This window comes from Chionomys nivalis, chromosome 14 (genome assembly GCF_950005125.1).
Source record: "Chionomys nivalis chromosome 14, mChiNiv1.1, whole genome shotgun sequence".
Taxonomy (NCBI): Eukaryota; Metazoa; Chordata; class Mammalia; order Rodentia; family Cricetidae; genus Chionomys; species Chionomys nivalis.
Window position 1 is genome coordinate 2020103 of NC_080099.1, and position 14635 is coordinate 2034737.

A 14635-nucleotide genomic window follows, 5' to 3' on the forward strand; every position below is an offset into this window, starting at 1 on the left:
GACCTAGTCTGCACAGCAAGTTCTAAGCCTAGTCAGGGCTAATAAGTGGATCAAATTTCAACAGTACCTGTTCACACACTCAAAAATCTGTATCTTTTAGGAAAGCTGACTTCAGCCCTAGCTTTACCACTGACAAAAATTAAGACTGGTGCATGGAAATCCTAACTACAAAGCCTTTTTAAGACTGCACTAACTAGAAATGAGGCAAAGAATAACTTGGAAAAAAAATATACTGCTTTTCACAAAAATGAAGACTGGGCCTGGGCCAGCCAGCAAGTGTTCCAAATCATGCCGAAGTCTCTCGTGACTCAAAGTTGGAGGTTGGGTGAAGCAGAGATGCTCTGATGTATGGGGTCTCACACACACACCCTGTACATGAATAGCACCAGCAGGCTAATGCCTAGATTGCACAGGACTGACTTCAACGCTGATGAAGCATCTCAATTAATTCACTGAAGAATTAAGCTTGGCAAAACTACTTACAAAACACTACTTAGTGCTTGATGTAGAAACCAAATAAAGCAGGCTTTCCCCCTTGACAGTACTATGTTTGTGTGCAAAGTGCTAGTTTTATTTACAAACTTAGTAAACGCTAGAGTCCACGGGAAGCAATGAATGAGGCTCACATCTTTTAAACAGTCTTGTGGCAACAAATGCTGAATGAATCCTGTTTGCTGGAGGGTCGCCTCTTAGAGCCTGGGTCTGTTGGTGCTTGGGGCCACAGAAGCCAAGGGCAGAATCTCCCCTAAGAATCCGAGTACCTTTAACATCCTTCTTCTAGTGACACAACTAGCTAAAAGGGACCAACTGAGGTAGCTACCCAGTTCTTAGATACCGGTTAACTGACAATTCATGGTGTAGCCAGTTGATTGCTTTTGCTGATTTTTTATGACAAGGGGAGAACAATCAGCAAAGAGCAGGCAGTTTACTCAGAAGTCAGCATCCAAGGTGAAAGAATTCTCTGCTGAATTTGACATCACCCCCATCCTTTGATACTCGCCCACTCGCTTCTCAAAGAAGTTTGTCTTCCCTTCTAGTGAAATATTTTCCATGAAGTCAAATGGATTTTCTACTTTGAAAATCTTGCTGAACCCTAGCTCCAGCATGAGCCTGTCCGCCACAAATTCGATGTACTGCTTCATCAGGGTGCAGTTCATCCCGATGAGCTTCACAGGCAGGGCCTCCGTGAGAAACTCCTGCTCTATCCTCACTGCGTTGATAATGATTTCTTGTACTCTTTGCTCCGACGGCTTGTGTACCAGGTGCCTGAACATCAGGCAGGCAAAGTCACAGTGTAAACCCTCATCTCTGCTAATAAGCTCGTTGGAAAACGTAAGGCCAGGCATCAGTCCCAGTTTCTTGAGCCAGAATATTGACGCAAAAGAGCCAAAGAAGATCCCTTCCACAGCAGCAAAGGCCACAACTCGTTCTCCATAGGTAGCTTCTTTGTCCCCAATCCAACGCAGGGCCCAGTCGGCCTTCTTTTTCACACAAGGCATTGTCTCAATAGCATTGAAGAGATATTCCCTCTCTTTGGAATCTTTAATGTAAGTGTCGATGAGGAGACTGTACATTTCAGAATGTATGTTTTCCATGGCAATTTGGAAGCCATAGAAACAGCGAGCCTCTGTAACCTGAACTTCTTGGCTAAAGCGCTCCACCAGGTTTTCATTGACTATGCCATCACTCGCCGCAAAGAAAGCCAGGACGTGAGATATAAAATGTCTCTCGTCAGGTTTCAGCGCTTCCCAGTGTTGAATATCCTTGGAGAGGTCCAACTCCTCAGCTGTCCAGAAGGAGGCCTCGGCTTTCTTGTACATCTGCCAGATATCATGGTATTCGATGGGAAAGACCACGAAGCGGCGGGGATTTTCTCTCAGTAAGGGCTCGTCCTCAACGCTGGGCTTAGTAGATTCTTTACGTTCCGGTTCGGCCAGGTCCAACAAGATTCTCCTCGCAGCCTTGCTCGCCAGGATGCGGGTCCCGCTGAGACTCGGGGGCGTGTTCTCCTTCTCGGACAGGTTGAGTCGCTTCAGCGGCGACACCCTCAGCTGCTGCTGGTCGGTGATGGTGGCGAGCGGGACGCGGGCAGAGAGCATGGCGAGCGAGGGCAGCGGCCGAGGCGACGGAGAGGGTGATGAAGTGGCTAGAACCCGGAGCCTTAATATTAGTTTATAAATACATATATATCATATAGTTTTTTCTGTTTAATAATGAACATGGAAGATGACATTTGTAATAGTCAAAATTTTCTAAAGAACTGGCAAAAGGTATATATCTAATTATACACACACATACATATATATAAACTCTATATGTACCTATATATAAACTCTATATGTATTTAGTCACTGATATTATCTCAAGGATATTACATTTAAACACTGATATTATCTCAATTGATATACAATATCATAGCTTATCTGTACATGTATTAACTTATATACAATTTAAAATACAAATAAAGATACATAGTAATAAGTTGACCCCTAATGACAGTGTCTTAGTTAGGGTTTTATTGCTGTGAAGAGACACCATGACCATGGAAACTCTTATAAAGGAAGACATTTAATTGGGCAGGCTTACAGTTTAGAAGTTTAGTCCATTATTATCATGGTTGGAAGCATGGTGGCATGCAGACAGACACAGTACTGAAGAAGGAGTTGAGAGTTCTGCCTCTGTATTTGCTAGAATCTGGAAGAGACAGTGAGCCCCTATGCCTGGTTTGAGCTTCTGAAACCTCAAAGCCCACCCCTAGTGACACACTTCCTTCAATAAGGTCACACCTACTCCAACAAGATCACATCTCCAATAATGCTTGTCTTTATGATTCTATGGGGAGGAATTTTCATCCAGACCACTCCAGAAGGCAACATCAAAACATTTTTAGTTGTATAAGATTATCTACAGCCAGTTTTGGGAAAAGAAGTAGAGTAGTGGCTTACACTTGCTAATATAGCCTACAGAAACTCTCATAGAAGCCGGGCGGTGCTGGCGCACGCCATTAATCCCAGCACTCAGGAGGCAGAGGCAGGCGGATCTCTGTGAATTCGAGGCCAGCCTGGTTTACAAGAGCTAGTTCCAGGACAGGAACCAAAAGCTACGGAGAAACCCTGTCTTGAAAAATAAAAAAAAAAAAAAAAAAAAAAAAAGGAAAGAAACTCTCATAGAATACTTTGTACAGTAATGGGTCAGTATTCCAAACTTTCATAGTTGGAACTGATCTGTGTAATAAAATCATTCATTTACCCACAAATACATTTAAGTATTTAGATATGTTATTTATTGGGCACATTTGAGTGTTGAGTGTTTTGTAGGCATGCTGTTATGTTTTCAATTTTTAATTTTGTTCTTTGCATGTTTTTCAATTGTCTGTTTATTCTCCAAAATAGTATAGTCAGTATGAGATCAAATAAAAAACTTCTAGCTTTCAAATAGCACTACCTTTTGGCATTATTATAAGGGAAAACAAAGTTTAGCAACTATCATAAAGTAAAGAACAACATGAACTTAATAGTGGATATAGTCTTCTATATTTTTAAATTCTCCTATATGAATACAGATATGGCAATAATGGTTAAAAATCATCCTTTCTCAAAGCTTGAGTTTTGAAATCTTTGGGAAGAAAATATCTTTATAGCACACTTCTTAAACATTGCTTATACAATCAGACAGTTTCCTAACCGAAGTAATTAGTAAGCACAATGAACACTTCAGGTAAACACCGAATTCAATGTCTGGGACCAACATGATGGAAGGGATGAATCTACTCCCAGGAGTTGTTCTCCACATTGTTGGCCATGTGTATACACAGAGACCCCTACACACACGTACACCAAGAAAATGCAAGCTATTTTTAAATGAAAGTAAAAGCTTTTAATAAATTTGAGTGAGCTTTTGTTTAGTTTTTCAAGATAGGGAAAGAGAAATGGACTGGATGTCACAAAGAAAATTATTCTTAAATATTGCCAACCTTCACTGTCAGTTCCTAATGACTGTAGAGCCCTTTTGCCTAAATGAATGCTACTGAATGGGCTGGATTTCTGTATCAACTTGACACAAGTGAGTCATCAAAGTGGAAGGAGCCTCAGTTGAGGAAAGACCTGCAATGAGATCCAACTGTAAGTCATTTTCTAGATTGGTAATCAAAGGGGGAGGGCCCAGCCAATGGTGGGTGGTGCCATTGCTGAGCTGATAGTTTGGGTTCTATTAGAAAGGGTGAATAAGAAGGGGAAGGTAACCAGTGAGCGTCTCTCTTTCATAAATTCTGTATCAGTTCCTGTCAGCAGGTTCCTCCCCTCCTTGAGTTCTGACTTTTTTCAGTAACGGTCTATGATGGGGAAATGGTAACTGAGGGAACTTTTTCCTTCCCAACTAGCTTTTTGATCCAGTGTTGCATCTCAGCAATAGAAACCTGAAGACAACTTGGTACCAGAAAAGTCGGTTGTTGCTGTGTGACAGATGTGACCATGTTTGAGGGAGGATTGTGGAAGTACTCTGGAATTTTGGGCTAGAAAGACCATTGAGTGTTAAGAGTTCTGTGGGAACTTGGAAGATAAGAATGTTAAGAACAGTAAAAGGATGGCGGCCTGGCTTGTGAAGATTCGGAGGAAACTTAAAGACTCTATCAGGACCATTGGGTTTAAAGAATCAACTGTGATTGACAAGATAACAGAACTACTCTGCATCAGCTCCTGTCTCCAGGTTCCTCCCTTCCTTGAGTTCTGGATCTGAATTCCTCCAATGACAGACTATGATCTGGACGCGGGTAAGTTAAATAAACCCTTTCCTCCACAACTAGTTTTTTGATCATAGTGTTTTGTTGCTACAATATAAACCCTAACTCCCAATTGTAATACTATCACAAAACAGCCTATTTTTTTTTGCTTGAAATGTGTTATTACCAGGTTAAGTAATGTGTGCAGAACTATGATTTTCTATACATTTTGCCATAGAATCTTACTAACGCATAAAATGAATGTTATGTGTTAAAGCATATTAAAATTTGTTTTATTTTATCGTTATTATAAATTATATGATAATTATATATAGTGCACACATGTGTGATATACAATGTAAGCTCTTAATGGTGAAGTAACCATGAAGTTAGTATGCTCATCACCTCACTTTATAATTTCCATGGTGTGCATACATGTGGAAAACTCTTTTCTAGTTATTTACAAATATGTAATTAGTTATTGATAATTAATAATTACACTGTTCCAACACACAAAGAAACAGTGGAACTTACTTCTCCTCATAACTCCTCTTCCATTCCCTCCCCAGTTAAGTACTAAATATAAATATTATCTTCATCCTTATTAGAGATACTGTGTTTAACATAGTGTTTAACATAGAGTTTATATCTGATGATATTTCCCTCTCTATAACTGGATCATCTATGTAGCTAAAAATAGATGTGTATTCTCCATATCTAGTTTATCCCTGCTGTCCAGATGATAAGTTTTCATATTTGTTGCTCAATAAAATGTGTGTGTGTGTATGAGCACACTATAGTTCTTTATCCCTTCATCCAAATTAGGTCAATTACAAAGTCAATTACAAACTTTGGCTGTTGTGATTACCACTGTCAGATTTAACTCTATCTGATAATTAAGAATCTCAGATTTCATTTCCTGTGGATACATCCTAGTCGCGTGTTTGTTGGCTGTTACAATAAGTGTAATCTTTGTAGAAGAAGCTCTGCATCGCTTTCCGTAATACATGAATTAGTTTGCCTTCTCAGTAACAATGCCAAAAACTTACCCTCGACAACATGTAAATTTTCCTTTATAAAGGTAGCCTTTTAAATCTGATGAGAAGGTGTCACAGTTTGATTTCTGTCTACAGTCCAAAAATGGTCAGTAAGGTTGAATGTAATGTTGCCTATTTTTGTACCCTTTAGGAATATATGAATTTTTATTGTCAATTTTTAACAGTTATGAGTTTCTGTTATATTGTGGTTACTATACCATAACAGAGGCATAATTTGCAGTAATTTTTATTGTTCTCTAAGCTGTCTTCCCACTATATTGATTGTTTTCTTAACCATAGAGAATGCTTACATTTTGGTTTAATCTAGTATATCTATATGTTTTCTTACTTCCTGTAACTTCTTAGGATACATTCACAAATTGTCGAGGTCAGTGACATTCAGCACATGCTTCTGGTCCCATTGGTAATAGCAGCATTTCAGGCATCATACTTGAGTCTTTGGTTTTTATGTAATTGATTTTTATGTACGGGATGAGGTAAACATTTCATGTTATTCTTTTGCATGGGCCTATCTAATTTGCTCTTTCTACCCACTGAAGAATGAGTCTTCCTCCAATGTGAACTAATGGTTCCTTTGCATTCAGTCAGCCCCAAGTGGGAAGACTTCTTTGTTGGCTCTCTCTTTTTCAATAATCAGGTTATCATTTATGTAAATGATCAATATGTCAGGTTATCATTTATTGTAAATATCTGAAATAATTGAATAGTTAATTATCATAACTTTGTAAATGATTTTGAATTTAAGCAGATTGAGATTTTCAGTTTTATTCTTCAGTTTTGCTTATACATGCTTTATAGTTTTCATAGCATGGAAGTTTCATAATTCATTCATTAGATTTTTTTCTAGGTATTTTGTAGTTATTATAAATGGATTAAATTCCTGATTTATTTTACAAGTGGTACCCCATTGATATGTGCTAATGATACTGATTTATATTATATGTATGATAAAGCAGAGACTCTCATCTTATTAAAGAGTCAGATTAAAATTGTTTGTCATCCATAATGTAAATAAACTTACACAAATGTACCTTAACATTAATATACAGTAAACTGTATTTTGGCATAATAAAATAACTAAAACTCTAAACTAAGGTGGTAATTAAATCTCTACAATAAGGAGTGCAAAGCATTTCAGAACAATGTTATGGCATACTGGCCATGGTGAAATATGGTCAGCTTTGCATGCTGAATCAGTAGAAAAAAAAAAAACAGATTTTCCCAGAATATGAACCACTTTATATTTTGAATCTTCATAATATGTGAAAACTCTAATTCATCTATAATTTTAATTATTTCGGACATTGTATCATAATGTCTAAGAAGTTATGAAAATTGTTATCAAATGTTTATTTTTTGCATCTTAATTCTATTACATAAGAATAACTCATACTAGCATAAGCAGAAATTATCTTCCCCAAATAAAGTAAACTAATATTCAACAGTTTATAGGATATCTACCATTAAAAACTGTTATCTAAATTTGCTTGTAGTCTATATTTCATTTACTATCCGTGTCATGAGGTGGTATTAACATTAAAACAGAAATAACAGATAATTTATGACACAAGATAGGAGTACAGTAAACATGGGTGGAGGAATAGCCAAATGCTTACATTACAAGATTGTACTTGAGTCACATAGAAGCACAGACATAAACACCCAGAGGCTTGTCTTATACAGTAGGCTTACAGAATAGAGAAGATGGATGCTTCCAGGATGATATCCTTACCTGTTATCAACTTTGTACATAATTTGCAAACATATATATTGCGTTTCTTCTTTTTCCTTAATAAATTACCTAATGGGTCTCACCCAGTTTTAGAAAACTCGTACTAAGCTATTTGTAATAGAAGATAGTTTATAACATATTCCTTCAGAAAACTAAAGGATGCTTCAATTTATTAAAGAAATTTGGCTTAACAACTTATCTCTAAACAAAACTGTGATCGTGATGCTTTTGACAATCTTAAACCTGTTTAATAATAGTTGTTGTTTCATTTAAACATCACATAAATCACCATGTAGCAAAAATGATTACACTAAAATTAATTTTACACAAAATGCATAACACATAAGATTATAAACTTTTGTGAATAAAATATTTTGAAATATATATGTATATATATTACAGCAATACAATATATAAAATCTTACATTTATACATGTATATTGTGACATGATAGATTCATATATTTCTGCTTAATTAGGACTCATTGTTTTAATGCTTCAGAAAATATAGAGGAAGATAAGAGTAGTTAATGTAGCCGGGAGGTGGTGGGCACACCTTTAATCCCAGTACTCAGGAGGCAGAGGCAGGTGGATCTCTGTGAGTTCGAGGCCAGCCTGGTCTACAAGAGCTAGTTCCAGGACAGGAATCAAAAAAAGCTACAGAGAAACCCTGTCTCGAAAAAAACAATAATAAAAAAAGAGTAGTTCATGTATTCACAGTATATAGACAAATAACATGAAGACATGTAAGATAGAGCCAGAAATAGAGAAAAAGAAAGAGACAGTGATATTATGTTCATGAATTATCTATATAGGAATTTAAAGGATTACATTAATTTAAACACAAACTTAACAATCAAAATATTATCTCTGGAATATAGTCATATGTTTACTTTTGACCAAATTAATCATAAACAATCAAGCAATCATAACAATTAATAATTAAATAGAATTAATCTATATATGCTAAAAGTTTACAAACTGTACATCTTACTGATAATGAAAAAGTTCCAGAAATTGCTCTGATCTAGTATTTTAACAGGAATGCTTATTGTATATTTTACCTGAACCAGATTTATGTTTGCTTGCTTTCAGCATTACAAAAAATTGATCAATGCTTGTGAAAAATCTTTAAATGCTTTAACCTTACAAGCTCTTTATAAGCTGAAGGATAATCAATAAATGGCAGAAAAACTGTGTGGGATTCCTCTTTTAAGTCGTCGTAATTCTGTCTGAATGCCAATAACTCAAACACAAATGCCAAAGCCAACTACTTCTAAAAATTAAATGTGTGTGTGTGTGTGTACTTAAGGTATAGTAAAAACCAACTCACTTTTATTTACAAATTTGCTAAATTAATTTAAATAAATATTATACTTATGTTATCTCTAATATTTTGGAGAAACAATCATTTTATTTATTGATTCCATTTTATATACTATTAGTTATCAGAAAATATTTGTCACACCAAATCAAATGTGCATTTTCATTTACATCAAATTTACAAAATTATAAATCTTGTTGACTCAGTAGTATGAAGGAATGTATTCCTTTATCTATTGAAAGAAATACTAGATTTATTTATAAACATTTTATATCACTTGAATAAATATTGTGGTTTGTTTTTATGTTTTGAGAATTTTGAATATAATTATTGTATTCACCTCATTTCTGTCCTTCCCATCTTCCAACTCCTCTTTATGTTCCATCCTCGTAAGGGTGAGGTCCTCAAAGTCACAGCCTCTTTCATTATTATCATCATAAAAATTCACAAATACAACCAACTGAGGCAACCCAGAGTTGCTTATATGTATTTAGGCCTGGTCACTTGGAATTGAATCAGTGTTCATCCCTGGAAAAGACCAATGCTTCCTCTTTCTAAGTCAATCAATCACCAGTGATTGTTCATCTAGAAGTGTGGACTTGTGAGATTTTTACATTCATACTGGCATGCCAATTGCTGGTTTCATTTATTTTCAGGTCTTGTTTAGGTAACCATATTGTTGCAATTTTATGTATACAGCTTCCTGGTTATGAAAGGAAGATATTATCTTACAGAAGACTTTTTTTGCCATTAATTTTACACTTGTTTTAACTCACAGGAATGTATATAAATTAAACAATGGTAAAAACCACAAATAAATATATGGAGATAAATAATAATGTTTATGATCTTAAATTATTTCTATAACAATAATGTAGTAAACAATGTTGGGAATTTTTATTTGCTTTTATTGCAATTATCCTGCTGTTAAAAAATATGAATTCTTTAAAATCATAAATTTACATCTTAATAAATAAATGAGATATATCAGCAAAACATTTATTGTTATATAGAATAACAAAGTGGAATACAGTACCATGATGTGGGATGTTTTATGTATATCTGTTGCTTTTATGGTTGAAGAATAAACCTGCTTTGGCCTATGACAGGGCAGAATATTCCAGGCTAGAAGAGTAGGCAGAGTCACAGAGATACGATGTAGCTCCCAAAGGAGGAGGAAATGCCTGAACCTTAGGAACAATACTGTTGTGATTGATAGAAATGGGTTAGTTCAAGATGTAAGAGCTAGCTAGGAATACACTAGAGTTACTGGCCAAATATGTTGCAATTAATATAGGTTCTGTGTATTTAATTGGGTCTGGGTAGCCAGGAAATGAACAAACAATCTTTTACTACAGTCCCTGAAAGCAAGTAACATTATCACAAATCCTTTTATAAGATAAATTTTATTTTACATATTTGTCTCCATCTTAGTTAAAATTAAGTCTATCTTTCTATTTAATAACTTTTCTTTATTTCCAAGAACTTCATACATGTATGCAACAAAACATAATCATAGCCCCATTTCTGGCTTTAATGATTCAGAAATCTTCCCAATAAGACCCAGTCCCAACAATTTGTTCATCATTTTTTTTTTAAATTGTTTTTAAGTCTGGTCAGTACTATTCACATGTGTATGGCGCAATCTTCTGGAGCACTGCAAATTTACCAGTGGCCATCTTTTAAATTTCTCCATAAGAATAGAGCCTGAAGATTATCTTCCCCAACTATACTGGAATTTTGATAGAATGGTCTTGTGAAGTTCTTGTGTATGCAACCTTTAATACTCTGATTCATGTGTTTAACTATAAAGTATCTTGGAGTTTATTTCTCATCCTGTCCACTTGATTTTCTGTTGGCTTTTTGAAAACTATTTTCTTTGCATTTGGTTTCATATTTTCTTCTTTCCCTATGATTTGAATATGTGGTGTTTCATAATATCCAAGATCTCATTCTCTCCTGTTTCCTACACACACGCACACACACACACACACACACACCACATGTATCATTGAACTTTTATTATGATCCTATTATTTTACTGACTTACAAATCTGTGTTTTTAAGTTTGACTTACTTCATATTTTCATTTCCAGCATTATTTCAGTGTTGTGGGAATTCATTCCTTCAATAGCTTTGGGGTACTTAGAGAAGTATTGCATGCACTCTTGAGCTCTGAAGACTAAGTAAGGCAGCCTGACTTTTCTCTCTCCTTTAAAGAGATCAGGTCTACAAACAAGAAGCCATGTTTTAGGGCCTGCACCCCAAAGCTATTGGCAGAATGAATTCCCCCAGCAATTACAGTTTGGTTTTTCTTCAGCAATTTGATCTTTATATTGAATTTTATTGTCACATATTGAATTGACTTCTTTTTCTCATTCATTGTCAACTTTTCAAGTATATCCATGTATTTTTAAAAGTTAATTGAATATGTTGATAATATATTTAAGGTTTTTGTTTCGTTAAGGCTCCTAAGAAGAATGATTATTTTCTAGATCATTCTTCTTAGAGACATTTTTATGGGACTAGTGATATTTGGACAGAGAGGTCATCTTGGATTTTGATGTTGTTTTTCCCATTACATTATGACTTATTCATCTAGAGTCAGTTTGTTGGTAGTGTTTTTCCTTGTTTACTTGTATTTTTACTTCTAAAACTTCAAGCCTCCTTTTTTCCCTCAGTGATAACTTTACATGTTCAAGAAAGGACTAACATATTCCATGGTTTAGATGTACTTATCCTTCATGTGAATGGTGTTTGGAGTCAAAGGCTCTGTTCTTCATTTTTCTCTAAAGATCATGTACTCTCCTGTATCATCATACTGTGTCAAATTATTTCCTTTCCCTTGGTCTGTAGCCTCTGCTGTTACCTGTTGCTGCTGTGGGAGAAAGTCTTCTTGGACTTTTTTCTTACCTTCTTGGATAGTAAAAACAATGCAAAATTGTAGATATTTTCATTTTGTTTAATGTATTTTCCTGAAGATTTTAGTCAACAGAAACAAATTACAACATTGATGTTTTATGTAAACAGCAATATTGAAACTTTAATAATAAATTAAGAAATCTGTTTATACATGTGCATAAAGATTTGCAAGACATTTCAATATCACATTAAGGAATGGAAAGAGACTTATTTTCAGAATAGTGCATGCATAGAGCAAATTTGAATTTTAATTTTCTACTTCTTGTCCTATATCCATCTTTCTCCCTATAACTATGATTTGTAGTTTATTTGTTATCTATCTGCTGGGTATCTGAATCTTTCTATCACTATTGTCTATCTTTTAAAATGGTTTTGTTGTTTATGTATTGAACAGCAGAGAACATGTAACTTGGAAAGAAATAAGAAAAAATATTTTATAGAAATACATGGCAGTGTTTTGAGCAGAATAAGGTACCTTTCTGATCCCAACTAATCACAATAGCATTTAAAGTGGTACAAATATTGTCAACCTATGTGGACACATTGCTTCTAATGGATAAGGAATTTCTTCCTTTGTCTTCTTCCATCCAGTCTTACCAAAAATACCAAGCTGATGAGGTTGCGAATTTGTCCAATATTCAGGGGAATTTGACAAAACATAGTGAATAGTGCCTTGTAGCCATATAGTTCAATATCTTATTACAAAATAATCCTACAGACACACCCAATTTCATAATCTCTCTCTTCCTTCTTTCATAATCTTTCACAAAAAGAACAGAAACAAAAACAAAAAAGAAATTCAAAACAAATAATAAAAATAAAAAATAAACAGAAGCAATAATATGAAAAGCAAAAGCAAACAAAAATATGCACAACAATATGGAGGCCAGCTCCCCACTTGATGTGAAACCTTCCTTGAAATATGATGGTAAGCCCAGCAACAATCCATCAAAGAAAACAGATATTGCCTTTCACGCTGGTAATAGGTGGAACTTTGGGTCCACTTCCCCTTGTCAATGCTAACATTTTACCTGTTTTGCCCTGAGCAAGTCATGTACATGCTGTCGCTGTCTCCATAATTTCATATTGTGTCTTGAGGGATATCTTTCCTTAGCCTTATCCCCCTCCTCTGGCTCTTGCAATATTTCCAACTTCTTTTCTACATAGATTCCCTAAACCTTGGGTGGAGGAATATGACAAAGAATTCACATTTAGGGCTGAATTGTACTCATTGTCAGTACAATTTTTATATATAAATCTCTTTATAACTTATGGATTTCAGGAAGCTTGTCTCACACATGTTGAATGTTAATCAGCTCTCTACAGATAACATTTTGTCACTGTGAGACATTTTACTACTTTTTTTTTAAATGAGAAGAATGGTAGAAGATTTTCTACTAGGCCTATGAACAATCTAGTCTCAGTTCTTGGGCATATAGGCAGTGTCATGCATGGGTTCTGGAAATCCAAGCAAAGAGAGGTTGGTTACACCAATAACATTTGGGCCACTCTTATATCATTCTCTCTTGCAAATCCAGCTCCCTATTGTAAGATGCAATATTTATAATTGGGTGATATTTATATTTACTTTTCCATATTTTTAGGTTATTACAGAGTTATAACTCTGAGGTTTTTCTTGACATCCTGAGATTTTAATTTCAAGTTTTATTTTAATTTCACTTTCTTTAGTAATTTGATTCCTTTTTAAAAATTCTACTTTAATGTCTTGAACTTTTTCATTATTTCATTCTACTTTAGTGTTATCATGGTCCCCATTAATGCATTTATTCAAATCTTTAAGATATTTGACCATATTTATAATTGCTATTTTGAAGCCTTTTTTCTTGTTCTTTGACTAAATTGTTTTTTTTTTTCCCCCCTTGGACCTAAAACAGTATAGTTTCTGGCTTAGGGAGGAGGCAGATATCTTTCTTTACATGTTTATGCTTTTGTACTAGGACCTTGTAATCCGATGCTGTCACATTCATCGTGCTCCCTGGTGAAAATATCAGGGCTTGATTTGCTGGGTGGGTTCTTCCTCCTTTGTCTGCTGTAGCCCAGTCTGGGTCACAGCCAAGTTTTGCAGCTGTGGAGTCCCTGAATCACAGCCAAGTCTGGTAACACTGAAATCTCTGGTAGAGAGCAGTTCTGAATCCCAGCCCCATGTGTTAGTTATGGGATTCCTGCTACACAGCTGCTCTTCAGGTCAGCAGGGAGTCACAAAGAAATGGAGATAGGCTAGAAGGAAATGCTAAAAAGGCTGGAGGCAGAACTCTGCCTGTGAGAACTTATATGGAAGGAGGGATGGAATCTCTCTCTCTCTCTCTTGGGTAGTGAAGACAGAGTCAGAAGTGTGAAACAGCCTGTGATCAGTCCCCAGTTTTCCAAGGACTCTGCAACTGAATTTACCATATCCCGTATTTGTGAGTGTGTTTCTCCATTTCATATCTTAGTGAATCCTTGGTACCCCTTAAGCAGATGCTCGTGAATTTCTCTCAACAGGTGAAACCTGTGCTTGCACCTAAAGACCAAGTACCAGGAAAATGTAGGTGGGTTGGAAAAGGCCTTAAGCAAGGAGTTACATCTAGACTAAGGGTAATTCTGAAGAGACTGGAATGGAGGACAAGGAAGGAGTATAAACGTTTTCTACCTGGGTACCAGCCTAGTGTGGCAGCTTTGAGCTTCTACAGTTGGGAGAGTCACAAATGACTGGAGATGAGATAGAAAAAAGATTTAATGGCACCACCACAAAGAACAAGAGGGACCCTAGTTCCTTACTGGCACTGAGAAGTGCACATGCCTATTATTCCAAAAAGCTATTTTTCTGTTGTCTGATATGTTAATGTCATTTTTATAATAGAATTTCTGTTTATTTGCAAATGA

General features: G+C 35.5%; 1 protein-coding gene across 1 annotated transcript; it reads right to left on the bottom strand.

Annotated features, from left to right (window-relative positions):
• Nucleotides 1–442: 442 nt before the first annotated feature.
• LOC130886752 (ribonucleoside-diphosphate reductase subunit M2-like) lies at nt 443–2142 on the bottom strand. The gene has a single exon (XM_057788853.1). The coding sequence runs from the start codon at nt 2097–2099 to the stop codon at nt 930–932; it is 1170 nt and encodes a 389-aa protein (XP_057644836.1). The 5' UTR covers nt 2100–2142; the 3' UTR covers nt 443–929.
• Between the last annotated feature and the right edge of the window lie 12493 nt (nt 2143–14635).

Bases quoted from the DNA above. Each gene is read 5' to 3' on its own strand.
- LOC130886752 (XM_057788853.1), bottom strand. From the start codon at position 2,099: ATGCTCTCTGCCCGCGTCCCGCTCGCCACCATCACCGACCAGCAGCAG.